At 49.3% G+C, this 19,519-nt stretch overlaps 1 protein-coding gene across 2 annotated transcripts in view; it reads right to left on the bottom strand.

Annotated features, from left to right (window-relative positions):
- The window catches only part of LOC133250634 (complement C3-like), a 35,049-nt gene that overhangs the window by 8,740 nt on the left and 6,790 nt on the right, over positions 1-19,519 (bottom strand). For both annotated transcript variants that reach the window (XM_061422076.1, XM_061422077.1), the window contains exons 14-33: positions 19,083-19,244; positions 18,687-18,816; positions 17,697-17,777; positions 15,478-15,675; positions 15,210-15,321; positions 14,384-14,469; positions 14,127-14,266; positions 13,452-13,658; positions 12,428-12,479; positions 12,168-12,254; positions 11,832-12,035; positions 9,716-9,791; positions 9,330-9,498; positions 6,534-6,629; positions 6,221-6,374; positions 5,035-5,216; positions 4,679-4,837; positions 3,418-3,477; positions 2,180-2,270; positions 133-178 (exon numbers count right to left, since the gene is read on the bottom strand). In XM_061422076.1, the coding sequence (XP_061278060.1) occupies positions 133-178; positions 2,180-2,270; positions 3,418-3,477; positions 4,679-4,837; positions 5,035-5,216; positions 6,221-6,374; positions 6,534-6,629; positions 9,330-9,498; positions 9,716-9,791; positions 11,832-12,035; positions 12,168-12,254; positions 12,428-12,479; positions 13,452-13,658; positions 14,127-14,266; positions 14,384-14,469; positions 15,210-15,321; positions 15,478-15,675; positions 17,697-17,777; positions 18,687-18,816; positions 19,083-19,244 (2,492 nt within the window). The remainder of the gene's footprint in view (positions 1-132; positions 179-2,179; positions 2,271-3,417; positions 3,478-4,678; positions 4,838-5,034; positions 5,217-6,220; positions 6,375-6,533; positions 6,630-9,329; positions 9,499-9,715; positions 9,792-11,831; positions 12,036-12,167; positions 12,255-12,427; positions 12,480-13,451; positions 13,659-14,126; positions 14,267-14,383; positions 14,470-15,209; positions 15,322-15,477; positions 15,676-17,696; positions 17,778-18,686; positions 18,817-19,082; positions 19,245-19,519) is intronic.

The following is a 19,519-nucleotide window of genomic DNA, read 5'->3' as shown; positions in this document are numbered from 1 at the left end:
ATGGAGCAGGCATGGAGAGGTGGGTTTGGCTGGTTCCCAGCCTCCACTCAGTACACAGGGAGAGCTGCTAAGGACTCTGGACTCCAGGAGGTGCATCCTTCCTCCTGCCTAGGTGAAGATCTGTTCTCTGACCTTGTTTCCATCCGGAGCTGAAAGGTTGCTTCCCCCTTTTTATTCTCTGCAGAAAGAAAGCAGGAATTTAGAGGCTGGTAACATAGTCTCTGGAGCTGGCTTCCTGGGCTCAAATCCTGGCTCTGCTGTGTGACTTTGAGCAAGTTGTTTAACCTCTCTGTGCTTTGGTTTCTTAATCTGGAAAAGGGGATCATGATATTCCCAATCAAGTTGGTTACTTTTAAGTGAGTAAATACAAGTAAAGCATTTAATATAGTGCTGGATCAGGGCTTTCTAATGGTGAGTTATTATTACTATCATTTTACTACTACTATTAAGAAATATGACACCAACCAAAGTCCTGGTCACTTTTATTTTCATTTATTTATTTGTTGACTGCACAGTGTGTGGGATCTTAGTCCCTTGACCAGGGATTGAACAAATGTTCTGTGCATTTGGGCATGGAGTCTTAACCACTGGACCACCAGGGAAGTCCCCTCTTGGTCACTTTTAGTCCCCAAAAGTCTTGGGACTGGTGAGGCTTGTTTTCCCCCACTACTCTGACAGTGAGTTCCCAGTGGCAGAGCCTTGGCTCTTCCTTCTTGGTACTCAGGACTGGAAATTCTAGAATCCATTTCTTCCTCTTTTAAAAATTTTATTTTTTGGCCACACCATATGACATGTGGGATCTTAGTTTCCTGACCAGGGATTGAACCCATACCCCCTGCATTGAAAGTGCAGTTTTAACCACTGGACCATCAGGCAAGTTCATTTCTGATCATCTCCAACACCCCTTCCCTGGTCCAGTCCATCATCTCCTGCAGGAACAGCGCAGTTGCTCCCTCCTTGTTGTCCCAACTCCCGCCTGTGCCCTCTATAGTCTGTTCCCCCCAGAAGGAGCCTGTGCAAGCCTGTTGTATATCACGTCCCTCCTCTGCTCAGAACCCTCTCTGGCTCCTACTTCCCTCCAAGCCAAACCCAAAGTCCTCACCATGGTCTGCAAGTCCCTGCCTCATCATCTCTCCGACTCTTCCACCTAAAACTACCCCTTCCTTCTCTGGGGGCTTCTCTGGTGGTTCAGACAGTTAAGAATCTGCCCGTAATGCAAGAGAGCTGGGGTTGATCCCTGGGTCAGGAAGATCCCCTGGAGAAGGGAATGGCTACCCACTCCAGTGTTCTTGCCTGGAGAATCCCATGCACAGAGGAGCCTGGCGGGCTACAGTTCATGGAGTCACAAAGAGTTGGACACAACTGAGCGACTTTCACCTTTGCTCCTCTGTAGCCACACTGGCCTCCCTGCTGTTACTCAAGCCAGGTGACCTCATTCTTGTCTCGGGGCCTTTGCACCTGCTGTTTTGCCTGCCTGGAGTGCTCTTCCCTCAGATCCTCCACAACTCACTCTCTCACATCTTCCGTATCTCAGTTGAAAGCAGGCTGGGGAGAGCTTCCCCTGGACCTCCTTCAAGTCTGTAGCACCTCTTCCTACTTTATTTTAGGTGACACTTAGTCATCACCTGCTACTATGCTACGTATTACATTTTACAATGCAGATTCTGCTAGAATCTGCTAGAGTGTGATTTCCCAGAGGAGAAGGACTGTTTTTCTTGTTCATGCTTATGTTCTCAGGGCTGAGAAACTGAGTGAAGTACATGGTAAATGCTCACAGATTCTTTGTTGAGTGGCTGAATAAAGCAATAGATGTGATTACTGAATGGTAGCTAAAATAAAATAATAAAAAAGAAGAGATAGGGACTTCTCTGGTGATGACAGTGTATAAGAAATTGCTTGTCAATGCAGGGGACTTGAGTTCGATCGCTGGTCTGGGAAGATTCTACATGTTGCAGAGCAACTAAACCCATGACTTGCAGCTACTGAAGTCTGAGCTCTAGAGCCTGGGCTCTGCAGCAAGAGAAGCCACCGCAGCGAGAAGCTGGGGCACCGCAACGTGCTTGCTGCAAACAGAGCAAGCCCGTAGCACAGCAATGAAGACCCAGCACAACCAAAAATAAATAAATAAACACAATTATATTTAAAAAAAGAAGAAGAGCATCTCTGGGTCCAGGCTCACCTTTCTGGTTCTCATTTAGAGTCACATTCAGGTGATACTGCTTGCAAGTGTTCTCCAGGAACTCTGGGGACCTGTGGTACACGGTCAGGATCTGTCGGGCAGGGGAGAGGTCAGAGCTCACTCACGCATACTCCTTTCCTCCTTGCTTCAATTCTTGCCTGCCCAGCTCTCTGCTCCATGGGGGATTCACAGCAAGGTCTTTCCTCCTCGATCCAGTGCATTCAGTGGCCAGAACAGCCTATGGAGTCTACGCCATCTCTGTGCAGTAGAACTTCCTGCATTGATGGCAAAATAGCCTCTATCTGTGCTTTCCATGTGGCAGCCACTGGACACATGTGGCTATTTTTGGTTGTGCCATACAAGATCTTAGTTCCCTGACTAGGGATTGAACCCATGCCCTTTGCAGTGGAAGTGCAGAGTCTTAACCACTGGATTTCCAGGGAAGTCCACACGTGTGGCTAACCAAGCACTTGAAATGTGGCCAGTTCCACTGAGGAACTGAATTTTTAATTTTATTTATTTTAAAATTGACTGAAGCTGAAGACGGAGTGTGACTTGCCTGAGGTCACACAACAAAGGCAGGGACTCAACTGTGACTCCAGCGCCTGACACATGAGAGCGGGCTACCTTGAATTCAGTCACCAAGAGGGCTGTCCTCCTGGATCACAGGGCAGAGGGTCAGATGATGTAATGGAGCCCCCAGATATTGGGGGAAGGATGCAGTTGTTCTCTGGGCCTTGGGAGGCACCCTGGAGGGAGAGTCTTCCTTTGGTGGGGCAAGGAAAGAGACATCTTTTCAGGGACTCAACGTAGCAAGGACTCAATATCCAAAAATCTTTGCCCTTGAGACTGCCCTGGGGGTCCAGTGGTTAGGACTCTGTGCTTCCACTTCAGGGGATGTGGGTTCCATCCCTGGTGGGGAAACTAAGATCATACATGCTGCATGGTGTGGCCTAAACAAAACAAAACAAACCAAAACCCCAAGTATCTCTGGCCTTTACCCCAACTCTTGACTTACTGCAAGTGAAAACCTTATTTCTCCACCTGTCAAATGGAGCCCATATTTTTACCTACTTCTCAGGGTGTTTTTGAGGTGTCCTTAGCTTGATTCCCATATTTGTGCTCTAAATGATAGCTAAGCTTATTGGTGATATCAACCTTGTTTTGGAGTCTATATTTGCCTCTCTTCCCATGAACAGAGAGAGCCCTGGGCTCTAGCTAAGGAACACAAGACCTACCGAGATGGTGCCTCTTCCAGTGCCACTGGCTTTGATCTGTAGCTCTTCCTCAGCAGAGAACTGAAATGAAGGGGGAGGAGGATTTGAGGGCAGAGGAAGCAGCAAAACATGGCTCACATGCAATGAGGATGAAGAGGGAAGCATCCATGGGCACTGGGAACTCAATTATTTCCCTAACTTGGGGTCTAGTGACTCTCCTGTCCCTCTCCATGAAGATGGCTTGACTTTTCCTTCTTGACTGAGCATTTGTGGTATCTACACTGTCACAGATCAGCTACAACTGCTGACTCAGTCCTAATATAGATCTGTCCGCACCATCAACTTTGCAGTGTCTCTGAAGTTCCAAATGTGTGAAGCCCCACCAAGACTCTTTTCTTTGGCTTCTCTGCACCTAGTCTTGTTCCCCTCATACATTCTTCCCTCATTTGCTTGAGCAAAATCTTATGCATTCACATCCAATCACATCACCCCTGCTTAAATCCCACTGGTATTCTTACAACACTGTGGCCTCAGGGCCTTTGCACTTGCTGTTTCTTCTGCCTAGATCTCCAGAAGGATCACACCTCCCTTTCCTTAAGATCTTTGCTCAAGTGTAACCTTCTTGGTGAGACCTTCCCTGCCCAACCTACTTAAAACGACAACTGCTTGTTCCTACCTCTCTCCCTGTTTCATTCTTTCCCGTAGGTAGCACTTGTCATCACTTAACACATTACGCATCTTACTTATTCACATCTCTTTATCGTCTGTTCTCATTAAAATATAGAATTCTACAGGGACAAGGACTTTTTTTCCTGTCTCATTTATGGCCATATTCCCAGAACCTAGAACAGTGCCTGGCACACAGTAAGTGCCCAGTAAAGATAACTGAGTGATTGAAGGTAAGTATCACCTCCTCCATGAGGTAAGGTCATGGAGATTACCTTTTCTACCATACCCAGGTTATTTTTTTCCTTTATATACTTATTTCCTTCCCCTGTGTTCAGAAGCTTAAAACAGAATATAGAATTAAGTTTATTGTCTTAGTTTCTTTCTAGATTGTAAGTTCATTGAGAGCAGGGAACACAGATGCTTCATAATGTACTCCAGGAGAATGTTTGGCACACAGTAGGTGCTCAGGAAGAATAAGTGAACCAATACATTGACAGTGTTGCCTATGGTGGCTAGATACTATTGATGAGGGAGACTGTCAGGGACATGACTCTTGGCCTCATCTCCAGTGCCACTTCCGTGTGGACTTCCTGTCTGCCCCTGAGCTCCATACCTTTGCTGACCGTAGCTGGTAGGCATTCTTTTCATCAATGACCCATTCCACATGCAAGGCTTTCTTGGAACTTTTGATCTGGATGTGGAGATCCTGGACACCTTCGAAGGGGACAGCCTCGCGAAAGCGGGTGAGGGCTTCGATGGCCACGACCGTGGTCTGGGTGTTGGGACAGGGTGGGTGCGTGGGTGTGTGTTGGATCAGCACCAGAGACAGCACATTGGGACCCCTCTCCCAACCCTGTGGGTACCAGCACCGTGGACAGCTCCACCCAAAGGGCCAGTCGTGTCAGCACCTTGGCTAGCAACCCAACCCTCCACCCTTGACCCCTCCACCCCTAGTTTCCATTTGGTCACCTGGGTGGACTGGAAGCCTCCTCCCAGCTGCCGTTTCTTCAATAGCCAGTTGGCGATGGCATGCGTTTCATTGCGCCGACCCAGCTCCAATTTCTGCATCAGTGCATAGGCTGTGGCCTCAATGGTGTACAGGGAGTCGTCTAGGTCCAGGTCATCCAAACCCACTGGCCAGTGGGTTTTGTCTAGAAGATAGGTGTCCCCCTGGTCATGTAGATCTGGAACCACCTCCCTAAACCTGTCCTCTCCTTGTGTCATTGTTGTTGTTCAGCTGCCAAGTCATGTCTGACTCTTTGCGACCCCATGGACTGCAGCACGCCAGGCTTTCCTGTCCCCCACCACCTCCTGAGGTTTGCCCAAGTTCATGTCCATTGAATCAGTGATGTCATCCCACCATCTCATCCTCTGTCACCCTCATGGCTATTTTATTGAGCACCTACTTTATGTGAAAACCTTTGCTGAGGAGACATATGGACACTGAATTTTTCAGAACCACTCTAGGGGACAGGGACACTATTTAGAGTTGAGGAAACTGAGGTTCAAAGGAGCTCCTCCACATCCTTCCCAGACCCACCACAAGTGAGTTTCTCTAACTCCACTCCTCTTGACTTGGGGGATGGAGAGGATGAGATAAGGACCCTCAGGGATGGGATAGGGCAAGACCATGGGAAGCAGACCCCTCTCAGTTACCTGTGTCTAATGACCTTCTTTCTAGCCTCAAACATACCAAGCACTTGCCCGCTTCAGGGCATTTGCATGAGCCAGCCCCTCTGCTTGGAATAACCTTCTCATGAAGGTGAGCCTTCTCGTCTTTCATTTCAGCTGAGGGGGTCGCCTTTTCACAGAGGCCCTTCCCAGTTCTGCGGTCTATACTTCCCTCCCCTCATCATCATCGCTCCCACCCACCTTGTAGGTTACTATCTCAGCACCAGTCTCAATTTGTCATTCTCTATTGACCTGTTTGTCTTCTGCCAGCCTCCCCTAACAACAGTGGTAGTTTTGAGGGGAGGGGCCACGTCAGTCTTGTTCACCTTGGTTTCTCAGGGCCTGAGCCCAAGGGTTGGCACACAATAGGTGCTCAGTAAATGATGAATCACACCTTGCTGGATTTGAGATCATGCACTCTCCCTCACTCTGCCTCCATGGCTATGGTGAACACATAGCTGGTTAAAAAGTGGCCCACACCCACTCTTGCTGGCAAAGCTGTCCAGGTAGTCATTGGCTCGGGGGCTCCTGATGAGGGCCAGAGCATAGGAGGTTATGGCCATGGCAAAAGTTGTCCGAATATGAGGGAGTTTTTTCTCCAGGAAGTCACCGGCACGCTTCATGCTGTCAGCCAAACTCTAGAAAGTCAAGAGAAGAGGCTAGAGGGAGGTGACGGGTGGAAGGGGTCTGGGAGTTAGAAGAGAGGGATGCATTGAGAAGGACATGATGGCAAGGGAGCATCCTGGGTGCAGGGGTTAGGGCACCTTGCAGACCCTTCCCTTCTCTTTGAGGCCTACCGGTATCTTCTGGCTGCACAACTCCTTCCCCTCATTCAGGGCGATCAGGACAAGAGCTGTGAGTGATATGTCTGCCTCAGAGCCATGGTAGCCACCCTGCAAATGCAGAACCATACCCATGATCCCTTTACCATCTTGGAGGCACCTTCCCCAGTCTCTCCTCCCTGACCTTGAACAGCTCCTGGGTGCTCAGCTCTGGGCTGGATGATGTTGAAAGCAGGATGTGGAGACAGGGAGAGGAGGAGGAGCTATCTTGAGACTTGCCTGTGTGGGGTCTCTTACTAACAAAAGCTGACGGCCATGGAGGATGCTGTGCTAAATTCTCTAAGCTAGCTCAAAACATTCTTGCGGCAGCTCCATTTTCTTGACAATGAACCTTAGGGTTGGAGACATGTCTCCATTGCTAGTAAATGACCAACTTAAGGTTCAAACTCTTCTCCAGTCTCCCGGGTTCCACCCTCAATCCCTGTGCTGGGTTGAATAATGTCCAGCCCTCCCCCCCAGTCTTGTCCACCCAGAACCTTGGAATGTGATCTTATTAGGAAATAGGGTCTTTGTAGATGTAACTCACTAAGTGAAGAACAGGTTATACTGGGACTTCCCTGGTAACTCAGTGGTGAGGAATCTGCTTGCTAATGCAGGAGACTAGTGTTCGATCCCTGGTCTGGAAAGATCCCACATGCCGTGGAACAACTAAGCCCCTGTGCCACAACTACTGATCTTGTGCTCTAGAGCCCAGGAACCACAACTACCAAACCCATGTGCTGCAATTACTGAAGCCTGAGAGCTCTAGAGCTCGTGCTTTGCAACAGGAGAAGCTACGGCAATGAGAAGTCTACTCATTGCAACTAGAGAGTAGCCCCCACTCGCCACAACTAGAGAAAGTCCATGTGCAGCAGTGAAGACCCAGTGCAGCCAAAAATAAATAAATAAAATTTAAAACTTAAAAAAAAATTAGAAAATAACAGGTTCTACTACTTCCCTTGGTGGCTCAGACGGTAAAGAATCTGCCTGCAATGAAAGAGACTTGGGTTCAATTTCTGGGTTGGGAAGATCCCCTGGAGGAGGAAATGGCAACCCATTCCAGCATTCTTGCCTGGAGAATTTCATGGCAGAGGGGCCTGGTGGTCCATAGGTCACAAAGAGTCAGACACGACTGAGTGACTAGTACAGGTTCTACTGGGTTAGGGTGGGCCCAATATACAATAACTGGTGTACATATAAGAAAGCGTACACAGAAGGAAGAAAGGCATGTGATGTTGGATGTAGAGATTGGAGTGATGAGGCTACAAACCAAAGGATGCCAAGGATTGCCAGGAACCACTAAGCTTGAAGAGACAAAGCAGGATTCTCCCCTCCCCATCCCTGCCCTCCAGTTCAGTTCAGTTCAGTCGCTCAGTCATGTCCGACTTTTGCGACCCCATGAATCACAGCATGTCAGACCTCCCTGTCCATCACCAACTCCCAGAGTTCACTCAGACTCATGTCCATCGCGTCAGTGATGCCATCCAGCCATCTCATCCTCTGCCGTCCCCTTCTCCTGCCCCCAATCCCTCCCAGCATCAGAGTCTTTTCCAATGAGTCAACTCTTCGCATGAGGTGGCCAAAGTACTGGAGTTTCAGCTTTAGCATCATTCCTTCCAAAGAAATCCCAGGGCTGATCCCCACCCTCCAGAGCCTTCCAAAGGAGCATGGCCCTGCCAAAACTTTAATCTTGGACTTTAAGTCTCCAGAACTGTGACAAAATAAATACATTTCTGTTGTTTTAAGTCACCTAGTTGGACTGCTTTGTTCTGGCCGTCTTAGGAAGCTAATACATAGCCCACAGCTCCTTCTTCCCAGAGTGGCCAATGAAGCCTATGAACTCTTGGATCAGTTTGCATCCATCCTCTGCTCAGAATCTTCTGTGGCTCCTACCTTCACTCAGGGGAAAAACTCAAGTCCTCCCTTTGGCCCAGAAGGCCCTGCACAATCTGTTCCACCACCTCCCTCCTCTCACCTTCTCCCCCTCTCCCCTTGCTCACTCTGTTCCAGACACACTGGCCTCCTCACTGTTCCTCAAACATGTTGGACACATTGCAGCCTCAGGACCTTTGCACATTGCTGCTTCCTCTGCTTGGAACACTCTGGCCTTAGTTATCCACTGGGACTTGTTCCCTAACCTCCCCAGGTCTGTATAAATATCAGAGTGCATGCACTTGGTCACTCAGTCATGTCCGACTCTTTGCAACCCCATAAATTGTAGCCCACCAGGTTCCTCTGTCCATGGGATTCTGGAGGCAAGAATACTGGAGTCGGTTGCCATTTCCTCCTCCAGGGGATCTTCCCAAACCAGGGATGAAACCCACATCTCTGATATCCCCTGCATTGGCAGGTGAATTCTTTATCACTGAGCCACCTGGGAAGCCCATCCTCTCCTCATGAAGCCTTCCAGAATTTCACACCTCCCACTTTAAAAGCTGTTTCTGGAGGCTGGTATGGAGGTATACTTGGTAGGGGATGGGTGTATTGACTGGGGGAACAGGGAGGACTCAGACGCAGAGAAAGGTGGGCCAGGACTGGCAACTCGTTGAAGTAGGGTTGAGGTGGGGATGGGTCCTGGATGTACCCTACCTCCCCACATTGTAATAGAGTCCAGGATAGTCCAGAGCAGGGAGATGTGATGCTGGGTGCTGGGCCTCAGCCCTTTCCTATTCTCATTCTACCTGTGAACACCCCAGGGGGCTGACATGCCCTCCCTGTATGCAGAGCCCTGGGGTTTTATTTGAACGGCTCAGCTAGGGGGATGGTGGGTACCTGCATAGACCACATGACCACAGGGCTTTCCTCCACAAAGTTCCCATGCGTCCGCTGTCTGTGGGTGATGATCCAGTTGGCGATGTTGCAGACAGAATCAAGACTGAGCGCGCTGATTGTCATGGTGGGGTAGGCCAAGGCATAGACCCGGAATACGTAACTCGTGAGCCTGTTGGGAGGGAGACGGGTGGGTGATGGCTGGCAACGTTGACCAAGGCATTCTAGGAGAGGGGCTTCTACTCTGTGGAGAAGTCTATGCCAGACACCATAGCAACTTGGAACACCACTGGCCCCACAGCCTGCCTGCCCCAAGATCCCACAGTGGGGGTGCTCCTGGGGTCCCCAAGCCCCAGGCTGGCCCCTCCTACCAGTGTCCTCATCCTTACCAGGTGCTTCCTGGGTTTCCCTTGCTGGTGTGGTAGCTGCCATCTTCACTCCGGTGGGTCAACATCCGGCTGTACCCTGGGGAAATAGGTGGATGGGAAATTTACAGGGAGAGTTGGTGTTTGGGTGTGGTTGTCAAGGGAGGGGTCAGTTACCAGGCCGAATCTGGGGAGCAGGGTGTGGGTGAGACTTAGGGGTGCTTTGCATATTGATGGAACCCAGAGGCGGTGACTTGTGCAGGTGCAGAACGGAGGGGCCTGAAGGGCCCAGGTGTAAATGATGGTCATGGCCAAGTGTGACCGTGGGATCCAGGGGACAGTTGTATATGGGAATAAACTGGAAGTGCTGTTGGGTCCTCTGGGGAAGGGTGTGATGGGGAATTACTGCTACCAAGGATCGTGGAAGGTAAAACTCAGAAAAGGGCATATTCTGAGGGGCCATTATTATTTAGCCGCTTAGTCATGTCTGACTCTTCTGGGACCCCATGGACTGCAGCCTGCCAGGCTCCTCCATCCATGGGATTCTCCCGGCAAAAATACTGGAGTGGGTTGCCATTCCCTTCCCCAGGGGATCTTTCTGACCCAGGGATGAACCAGCATCTCCTGCATTGCAGGCAGATTCTTTACCACTGAGCCAGCAGGAAACCCTGAGGGGCCATGACCTAGGTGTTTTCTCGGGGGCTGTTTCTTGGCTGTAATCTAAAGGTGTCAGTAGTAGTCAGAAGGGGTCACTCCAGGGTGTAGTCTGGGTGTAGTCTCTGTTGGATTCTGAGCATTGCTGCTTGGGTATTATTTGAAGGTTATCTGGAGGTTTTCTCTCTCTGTGTGTGTGTGTGTGTGTTTAATTATTTACTTGGCTGCACTGGGTCTTAATCTTAGCATGTGGGATCTTCAGTCCTTATTGTAGGCAAGCAGGATCTTTCATCGTGGCATGAAGAATCTAGTTCCCTGACTAGGGATGGAACCTGGACCCCTGCATCAGGAGCGTAGAGTCTTAGCCACTGGGTCCACAGGGAAGTTCAGGTTTACTGTTTGGGTTTAACATGGGATGATAGCGTCTGGGTGTTAGCTGGATGGAGCACCATCCAGAGCATGTGGATGGAGGGTTGGTGTCTGAGTGTAACCAGGGAGAGGAGGGGTAAGTGTCCAAACTAACTTGAGGGTTTCTGTCTGGGGAAGTAGAAACTTGAGTCTGGTGCCTTAGACCACTTGGCCATCCTGACATGCTTGAGGGTCTCTGTCTGGGTGTAAGCAGGGCGTGTATCTCTGGTTGTTACCTGGGGGGTTTGGATGTAACTTGGGAAAGTGTTATCATTCAGGTGTAACCAGGAAGCCACCACCTGGGATTATTCTGGAGTTTTCTACCTGGGAGTTCCCTGGGAATGTAGCCCAGGACGTGGAACTGACTGGCTAAAGCCTGGGACAGTGTCTAAATATAACATAACCTGGGAAGTTGCTGCTTTAGGGTAAATCATGGTGTCTGTTATGAGACGTGTAGCCTGGGAGAGGGGTCAGGGTGAAGGAATAACCTGGGGGTCAGTCATAGTTGGAGGCCACCTGGGGAACTTGGTATCAATCAGGCTGTCAACTGGGAGAGAAGTCAGAGTTTGAGAATTTTATTTTTTGGCTGTGCCACAGGGCATGCAAAATCTTAGTTCCCTATCCAGGGATCCAGGGCTTCCCAGGTAGCTCAGTGGTAAAGAAGTTGCCTGCCAGGGCAGGAGATGCAAGAGATGCAGTTTTGAACCCTGGGTTAGGAAGATCCCCTGGAGGAGGCCGTGGCAACCCACTCCGGTATTCTTGTCTGGAGAATCCCATGGACAGAGGAGGCTGGCAGACTATAGTCCATAGGGTTGCAAAAGAGTCGGACATGACTGAACGACTGAGCATGCACACCACACACACACTTGTAATCAAGGAGCCAACCCATGCCCCCTGCACTGGAAGTGTGGAGTCTTAACTACTGGTGCACCAGGGAAGTCCCCTGGGAGTCAGAATTTGGATGCTATTGTCTGGGAGGGTCGAGTGGGGGCCTCCTTCAGCTCCAAGGGTACCTTGGCACTCTGCCTGAGAGACTCAGACACCCTCATCAAGGTCCCAGGAGGAGACCCGCTCTCACCTCTGGCAAGGTTCTTCATCACCTGCTCCCTGAGCTCCACCCCAACCTTGTTCCACTGGCCTGTGGAATCCAGGTAACGCGTCAGTATGACCACGGGTGTCAGGGAGCTCAGCGTCTGCTCGGGGCAGCCAGACGGGATCCTCAGCAGCCGCCATGTTTCACTGGGTGTCAGGGTCCCCAGGATGGTCTCGCCAAGGATGTCACCTGTCAGGTGGGCAGAGTCTAAGCACCAGGTCTCCCCCATCACTCTGTGCCCAGGCGGACTCTGGAGGAGCCGGCACACACCCCCACCCCCTACCCCAGCCCCCACAGGAGCCAGCTCTGTTTCCTAGGTACCTTGGACGCTGACAAACACGTCCGCCTCTGTGTTGGGGATCTTGTTCAAGAATTCTTGTTTTGGCACCAGCTGCGTCTTGGTCTGACCTGAGCAGGCACAGCCTTGTGTGATGAGTGGGCTCTGGGACTGGGGAGGTCAGGGTGTGTAGACTTTGGGAGAAGCTCAGACTGCCCACTTAGCCAGACCCCCTCATTTCAGACCTTCCCTACACCAGAGCATGGCCCCAGGATCCCACAAGCCTCATGAAAACCCCACAAACCTTGGGGGTTCAGGAGGAAGCTTTGGGATATTTGCTCAATCTGACCCCCTGCCTGTAGGATGCAATGAAGAAGCAGGTTAAAAACAATAGTCATAATGACATTCATAATGACGGTAAGAGGAAGTCTTGCTTAGCCATAAAGAGCAGACTCAGTCTTTCCTGGTGGTCCAATGGTTAAGACTCCTCCTGCTAATGCAGGGGACATGGGTTCAATCCCTGGTCTGGGAAAATTCCATATGCTTTGAGGCAACTAAGTCTATGGACCACAACTACTGAGCCTAGAGCTGGACCCTAGAGTGCTGGCACTGAACCCTAGAGCCAGTGCTCTGCACCAGGAGAAGCCACCACAATGAGAAGGCCATGCACCACAAATAGAGTAACCCTACTTGCTTCAACTAGAGAAAGCCGACCAGCAGCAACAAAGATCCAGCACAGCCCAAACAAACAAACAAACAAAAAAGACCAGAGACTCTGGAGCCCAGATAACTAGGTTCAAATCCCAGCTCTTTTGCTGCACGACTTTGGACAAAATACTTCTTCCCCCTGTGCCTCACTTTTCTCATCCATAAAAGGGAGAGGATAATAATTCCTACCTCACAGAGTTGTTCTGAAGGCTCAATGAGTTAATATTTTCAAAGTGCTATATCCTAAGTATTAAACACGTGTTTGTCAAGTAAATAAAATATTATTACTGATGGGTCAGGCACTGGTTGTGTGTAATGTTCACAGCTCTCTGATCACTCATGGCTATGAGGATTATTCTTCCTGCAAATGAGGCTCAGAGAAGTTAAGTAAGTTGCCCAAGGTCACACAGCAGACACAAGTTTTGAACCCAAGCCTGACTCCAAAGTCCCAAAGTGGGGGGCTTTGTGATTGAACTTTTAAATCATTGTCATGCCCCTCACTTCTGCCTGTTTGTTGATCTTGGAACCACCACCCCCTCCCACGATCACACAGCCTGGAGCCCCACGTGTAGACACCCCACTGTCTACATGGGCAGGAAGGGCTGGGGAGTGCCCATTACCTGGACCAGGAGTGTCTTCCTCACGTGGTCCTGGACCACAGAGCCTCTGGCCTTGACCTCCACATCCACTTTGCCTATTTCAAGTGGAAGGAGCACGAAGGGCACCACCTTGGAGGAGAAGGGGGGCACGGCCACTATCCGGCGGGAAGGGGCATCTGGCTTTGCTGCACTGCATAATGACTCCTTGTGAGGGAACTCTACTCGGACCTGCGGCAGAGGGCACGGTTAGGGGATCTTGATTGCCTGAGGAGGCCCAGGACCCTAAAGTCACAGTCTCCTCCCTGCCTCCATCCTGAGAATCCTGAGTACGTGACAACGTAGCATAGTGGTTGAGAGTAAAGACCCTGCCTGGGTTCACACCCCTTCTTTCACTTGTTGTTGATGTTCAGTCTCTAAGTGTTCGACTCTTTGTGACCCCATGGACTGCAGCATGCCAGGCTTCTGTCTCTTGGGTGCGGTGTAACCTCAGGAAGCAATTATCTCTAAACTGAGAATGGCCAGAGCATCCATCTCCTGGGGCTATTGTGAGGCTTAAATGAGAAAATGTCTTAGATGCTTTCGCAAAAAGGCTGCCACTTCAGTGGCCCCTTCGGTAAATGGACACACTCCATCCCTTTTCATAAAACACACCAACAGATATGTTTGAAGGGACAGGGGGAAGTCTGGGGGCTTCACCTTGACTGACTGCTGCAAGAAATTGTACAGCACAGCTTGGATCTGGACTTGCTCGTTCCTGATCACGGAGAAGGGCAACTTAAGATCCACAAAGAAGGGTTTCATAACTGTCAGCTCAAAGGGATCTGAGACGCAAAGACCTAGAACCAGGAGAGCACTCGCGGTCAAGCAAAGGCCAACTGTCCTGGGAGTGGGGGTGGGGGGCTGGTCAGGGCCATTGTTCTCCTGTTTCCTCAGCACTGGGCTTGTGGGGTCACCTTGTCCAGTCTTGATGCTGACAGCCACGAACTGCCATGTGGTGATGGAATCAGGCACGGTCACGTGGGTGGTGTAGTGGGAGATGCTGCAGGAAGCCCCAGGGGGTGGATGGAAGGGACATGATGAGTCTGTGCTGCCTAGACAGAGCCTCTGATTTGAGGGTCACTGTCTTGGGCTTAACATCACTATGGACGGGTCAGTGAGTCACCCAATTAGAGACATTTTCCTTAGAGGGCCATGATTTGGGAGGGGAACCCACTGGGATCTTTATCCCCATCCAGGAAGGCATGGGACGATTCTGAGAGCTCAGTATCACCCCGGGAGCATTGGCCCTGAAAAAAGTACATAATATGAACAGTTTCATTTACGGCAACAATCAAGTTATATTACTGACCTATAGCTGTTCTAATCATGTTATGTGGTAGACAATAAGATGGTTAAATTGTTATATTTTTTAATCTTTAAGTGCATTCCTTCAGTTAGCTAATTTAGAAGCATTCAACTTGCAGAGAAGTTGAGCTACAAAGAGGTCAATACACTGGCCCAGGGTCACACAGCTCACGAGCGGCAGAGTTGGGAGTGGAATTTATGCTGCTGCTGCTGCTTCTGTTTCTCTTCCTCCTTTCTTTCGGAGAGGGATGGGCAATGCCATGTTTACTTATTAAAGACGCAGTCTTGGGACTTCCCTGGTAGTGCAGTGGTTAGGAATCTGCCTGCCTAAGCAGGGGATACAGGTTCGATCCCTGGTCTGGGAAGACTCCACATCCCCTGATAATGCATGGAAGGGCCAGGGACCAGAGGCTGACATGAGGGTCATAATCCTACCCTTGTGTGGTTTTTGGCAGAGTAATGGTCTTCCAGAACCAACTTTCAGGGAACACGCTCCGGACAGGCTCGTCCTCCGGGAAGAAGTCATCTAAATCATCATCTTCATCCGCTGCAGGGGGCAGATGCCGGGCAGGGTCTCCTCTGCACATCTCCCATGACCCAGCAGACCCTTCAGTGGGGTCCTCCCACTCCAACCCTCCATCGCACTCCACACCCCCTCAGTGGAGCCCTCCCAACCCTGTGCCTCCTGCCATGGCCCCCTCACTTGTCCCCAGAAGCAGCTGTTCCTCTCGGGCCTCCCGAGTCAGGGTCTCAGACAGCTGGCAGCAGCTCAGGAAGGCAGTGATGCAGACTGGTCCATGGCGGACATGCTGGATCCTCTCCTTACATGACAGCCCCACTGGGTTCTCCCGGAGCCCAGCCTCACAGCACTTCTGCTCCAGCTCTGTCTTGAACTTGTTCACTGCAGGCCAGAGTTAGAGGGACAGAGGAAGGGCTGGGAGGGACCTGAGGAAGCAGGGACCCATCCACCTAAGCACCATGACACTCGACCTCTGTTTAGCCACATCTCTGGAAATGCTGTCCCTAGAGCTTTGCTATATCTTTCCCCTGAAGCTTCACATTGAACCCTTCCCTTGTGATGTGTTCTAATGAGGAAGTTGAGCACAGAGAGATCAATTCACTGGCCTAGGGTCACAGAGCTCAGAAGCATTGCTCTTCCTCCTTGCTTTTGGACGGGGATTGGCAATGCCATGTTTATTTATTAAAGATGTAATTTTGGGACTCCCCTGGTGGTGCAGTGACTAGGAATCTGCCCGTCAATGCAGGGGACACAAGTTTGATCCCTGATCTGGGAAGATTTCACAAGCCACAGGGCAACTAAGACCGTGCACCTCAACTACTAGGCCTGTGCCCTGGAGCTTGTGCTCCACAACAAGAGAAGCCACCTCAGTGAGAAGCCTGCGCATGGCAACTAGAGCTTGGCCCCTGCTCTCTGCAACTAGAGAAAGCTGCCTGCAGTAACGAAGACCCAGCACAACCAAAAGTAAATAAATAAGCCTTAAAAAGATGCAATTTTGACTCTTGGTTTTACTGTGTATTTTTAAAAAATGAAAACACAAAACTTGCTGTTGAGTATGATGCCAAATTGAAAGGCTTCTAAATTAGCCAACTGAAGGAGTGCACTTAAAGATTAAAATATTACAGCAGTTTAAAAATCTTGCCATCTACCATATAACGTGATTAGCACATCTATAGTTAAGTAATATGACTGATTGTTATCATAAATATAACAACAGTTTATAATATGTACTTTTCCATGAAGGTTAGCAGAATTTTTGATATTGAAATTAGATAGCGTTTTACCTAAATTTTTATTAGACTTCACTTATTTCCCCTTTATTTAAACCCACAAAGTAATTAGCACTGCTCAAAGAGACTGAAAAGTCTAATATTCATAGAATCCATCTTCTAAAAACACCTAGTTTTACCTCCCATCTTCCTTCAGCTCTAGACTTCTTGATTCACCACACCCTGGTCTTCGTCTACATGTTATCCTTTTCCCCTTTCAGTATCACAGACTCTAGACATCTAAAAACTACATTTCCAGACTCCCTTGCTGCTAGGGTGCTGGATGGAACGAGATCCTGCCATCTAGAAACTCCTGTGTGGGCTTTCCTGGTGGCTCAGATGGTAAAAGATCTGCCTGCAATGCTGGAGACCGGGGTTTGATCTCTGAGTTGGGAAGATCCCCTGGAGAAGGTAATGGCTACTCACTCCAGTATTCTTGCCTGGAGAATTCCATTTCACTTTCACTTTTCAGACGCTCTTGTATAGGATTTGGAAGGTGGAAGAGAGGTGGGGACCATTTTCCCTACCATCAGTGGTAGTTGATAGGTGGGCTACCATCTGTTTCTGTAGCAGGCATAATTCTGTGTTTCATTATTGACCCATCAGCTTCCCAAGGGATATTGACAGCAATTTCCTGAGATTTTGTGCATTGCAGGATCTCCAGTGGCATGACCTTGAGTCCCAGCAAACACCTTTCCAACTTCATTTCCAAAGCTCAGCTAATGAATTTCAAAGCACTAAACTTCCATCATTAAGTCACTCCTCTCCTCATTGGAGTATCTAGAGTGGTTTCAGTTTTCTGTTCTAAGCCCTGGTAGGGCAATGGCAACCCACTCCAGTACTCTTGTCTGGAAACTCCCATGGACAGAGGAGCCTGGTAGGCTGCAGCCCATGGGGTCGTGAAGAGTCGGACACGACTGAGTGACTTCACTTTCACTTTTCACTTTCATGCATTGGAGAAGGAAATGGCAACCCACTCCAGTGTTCTTGCCTGGAGAACCCCAGGGACGGGGGAGCCTGGTAGGCTGCCGTCTATGGGGTCGCACAGAGTCGGACACGACTGAAGCAACTTAGCAGCAGCAGCAGCAGCAGCAGCAGGGAGCCAAGAGGGCCACATCCAGCTTTAGTACTAACCTGCTTTCCTCTTGGTCTCCAACCTCTTCAAGGAGCGGCGGCGGCGATGGCTGGGAGAGGGGCTTGGTGGGCAGTGCCAGTCTGGGAGTCAGAGTGAAGAATGAGAGGATAAGTCAAGATTGTTATCCACATTCTTGATACTTACTGGGTGCTTACTGCCTACCCAGTGCTTCATATGCATCACCTCATTTTATCTCATAGCCTCTTCACATTCAAGTTTTGACACTTAAAAGCTGTGCAGTCTTCAGCAAGTCACTTAACCTCTCTGGGTTTCAATTTCTTCAGCTGCGTAAAATGGAATAATCATACTTCTATCTGTGAGATCATGCATATAAAAGTACTTAGTGCAGGCTCCAGCTTGCAGTAAATAAAAATCATTATTGTTTTCACTGTTTATAGCTGAAAGAAGATATGCCTAGTTGTCCCCATATATCCATTCTCCCCTGTGGCTTGTGGCATTTAAGCCTCCATCTTTAATGTATCACTCAGAAATGAATACTACATTTCCCAGCCTCCCTTGCATCTAGATGGGCTGTGTGACTGAATTTTGGCCAATAAGATGAGAGAGAAGTGTCTTCTTCTCAAGTCCCTTTGTCCTGGTGCCTGGCAGGAGGTCCTAATAAGCCTCCATCTTGGGATACAACAGAGCAATAAGCTTGAAGGAGCCTGAGTCCCAGAATAATCTCTGGCCTGTTATTGAGCAAGAAATAAACGTCTCCCTTGTTTAAGACAATGTTAATTTGTATCTCTGATAGACATGGCTAAAATTGCATCTTAATTAGCACACAGTGAGTTACTTCTATACATATACATATTACTATGTATATTTTATGGTCAGATAAATTGAGAATCAGAGAGGAAATATGACTGACCTATGGTAAGTGGCAGCATCCTAGATTTTAGCTCATCTGTTTCACACCAAAGTCCATGTGCCTAACCACTGGATAGCACTTTCCCTTCCTCTACCCTCCTCCTGTCCCCAGTCTGTACCTGTGCTCGCCAAAGTGTCCATCCCTGTGCTCATCTTCATGTCCAATCCAGCATCCTTGAACACGGCAAGTCTGTCTTTCCCACTGCCTGCTGTGCAGCCAATGTCATGTTCCTCTACCGTATCCCAGATCTGAGGGTCAAGAGAGGACCCTGGATTTGGAGCTTGTATTACCCCTCCAGGGAAGGTGCAATGGTACACTGTAACTGCTGGTTCAAATAATAATTTTCATACCATCATCGATTTATTGAGCTCTTACCACTTGCCAACTTCTATGCCATCCACAGGCTCCTTGAATCTTTGCAATCACCAATATTACCCATTTAATAGGTGAAGAAACTGAGGCTCCAGCTAGAATCTCCAGGAAATCTTTTGGCTCAAAGCCCACATGCTCTTACCTTCTTCTGTGTGAACTTGTGCTTGCTGTTCAAGATATGGACAGCCTTGTCCACAGCTACTAGCCCCACTGTGGCTTCTGCATCACCTGTAACCTTCAATGCCACCAAGCTGCTTGGTTGTATAGGCTGGACGTATGCTTCATTCTGCAAGCCAATCTTCAACTAAGCAAGGAAAAAGAGAGATGTGAGGAAAAGAGGCTCATAGGTCACCAAGGGGTTTCCTGAAGTCCACTTTCAAGTCCATGCTCCCTGCAGCTCTGATGGTGCATCTGGGAACTCCACCAGGCCAGTCTCAACTCTGCACACTTACTTGCATCTTCTTCACCTCTGAGGTTGAGCTTTTAATGCCACATCACTTCCTCTTCCTCTCCCTTGCCCCCAGGCTGAGAGCCCTTAAATTTGTACAGACTATCTCCCAAGAATTATGATGGTGGTGT

The sequence above is a fragment of the Bos javanicus genome, chromosome 7 (genome assembly GCF_032452875.1).
Source record: "Bos javanicus breed banteng chromosome 7, ARS-OSU_banteng_1.0, whole genome shotgun sequence".
NCBI classification, from domain to species: Eukaryota; Metazoa; Chordata; class Mammalia; order Artiodactyla; family Bovidae; genus Bos; species Bos javanicus.
The sequence above is the reverse complement of the archived record's forward strand: the minus strand, read 5'-3'. Positions and strand labels throughout refer to the sequence as shown.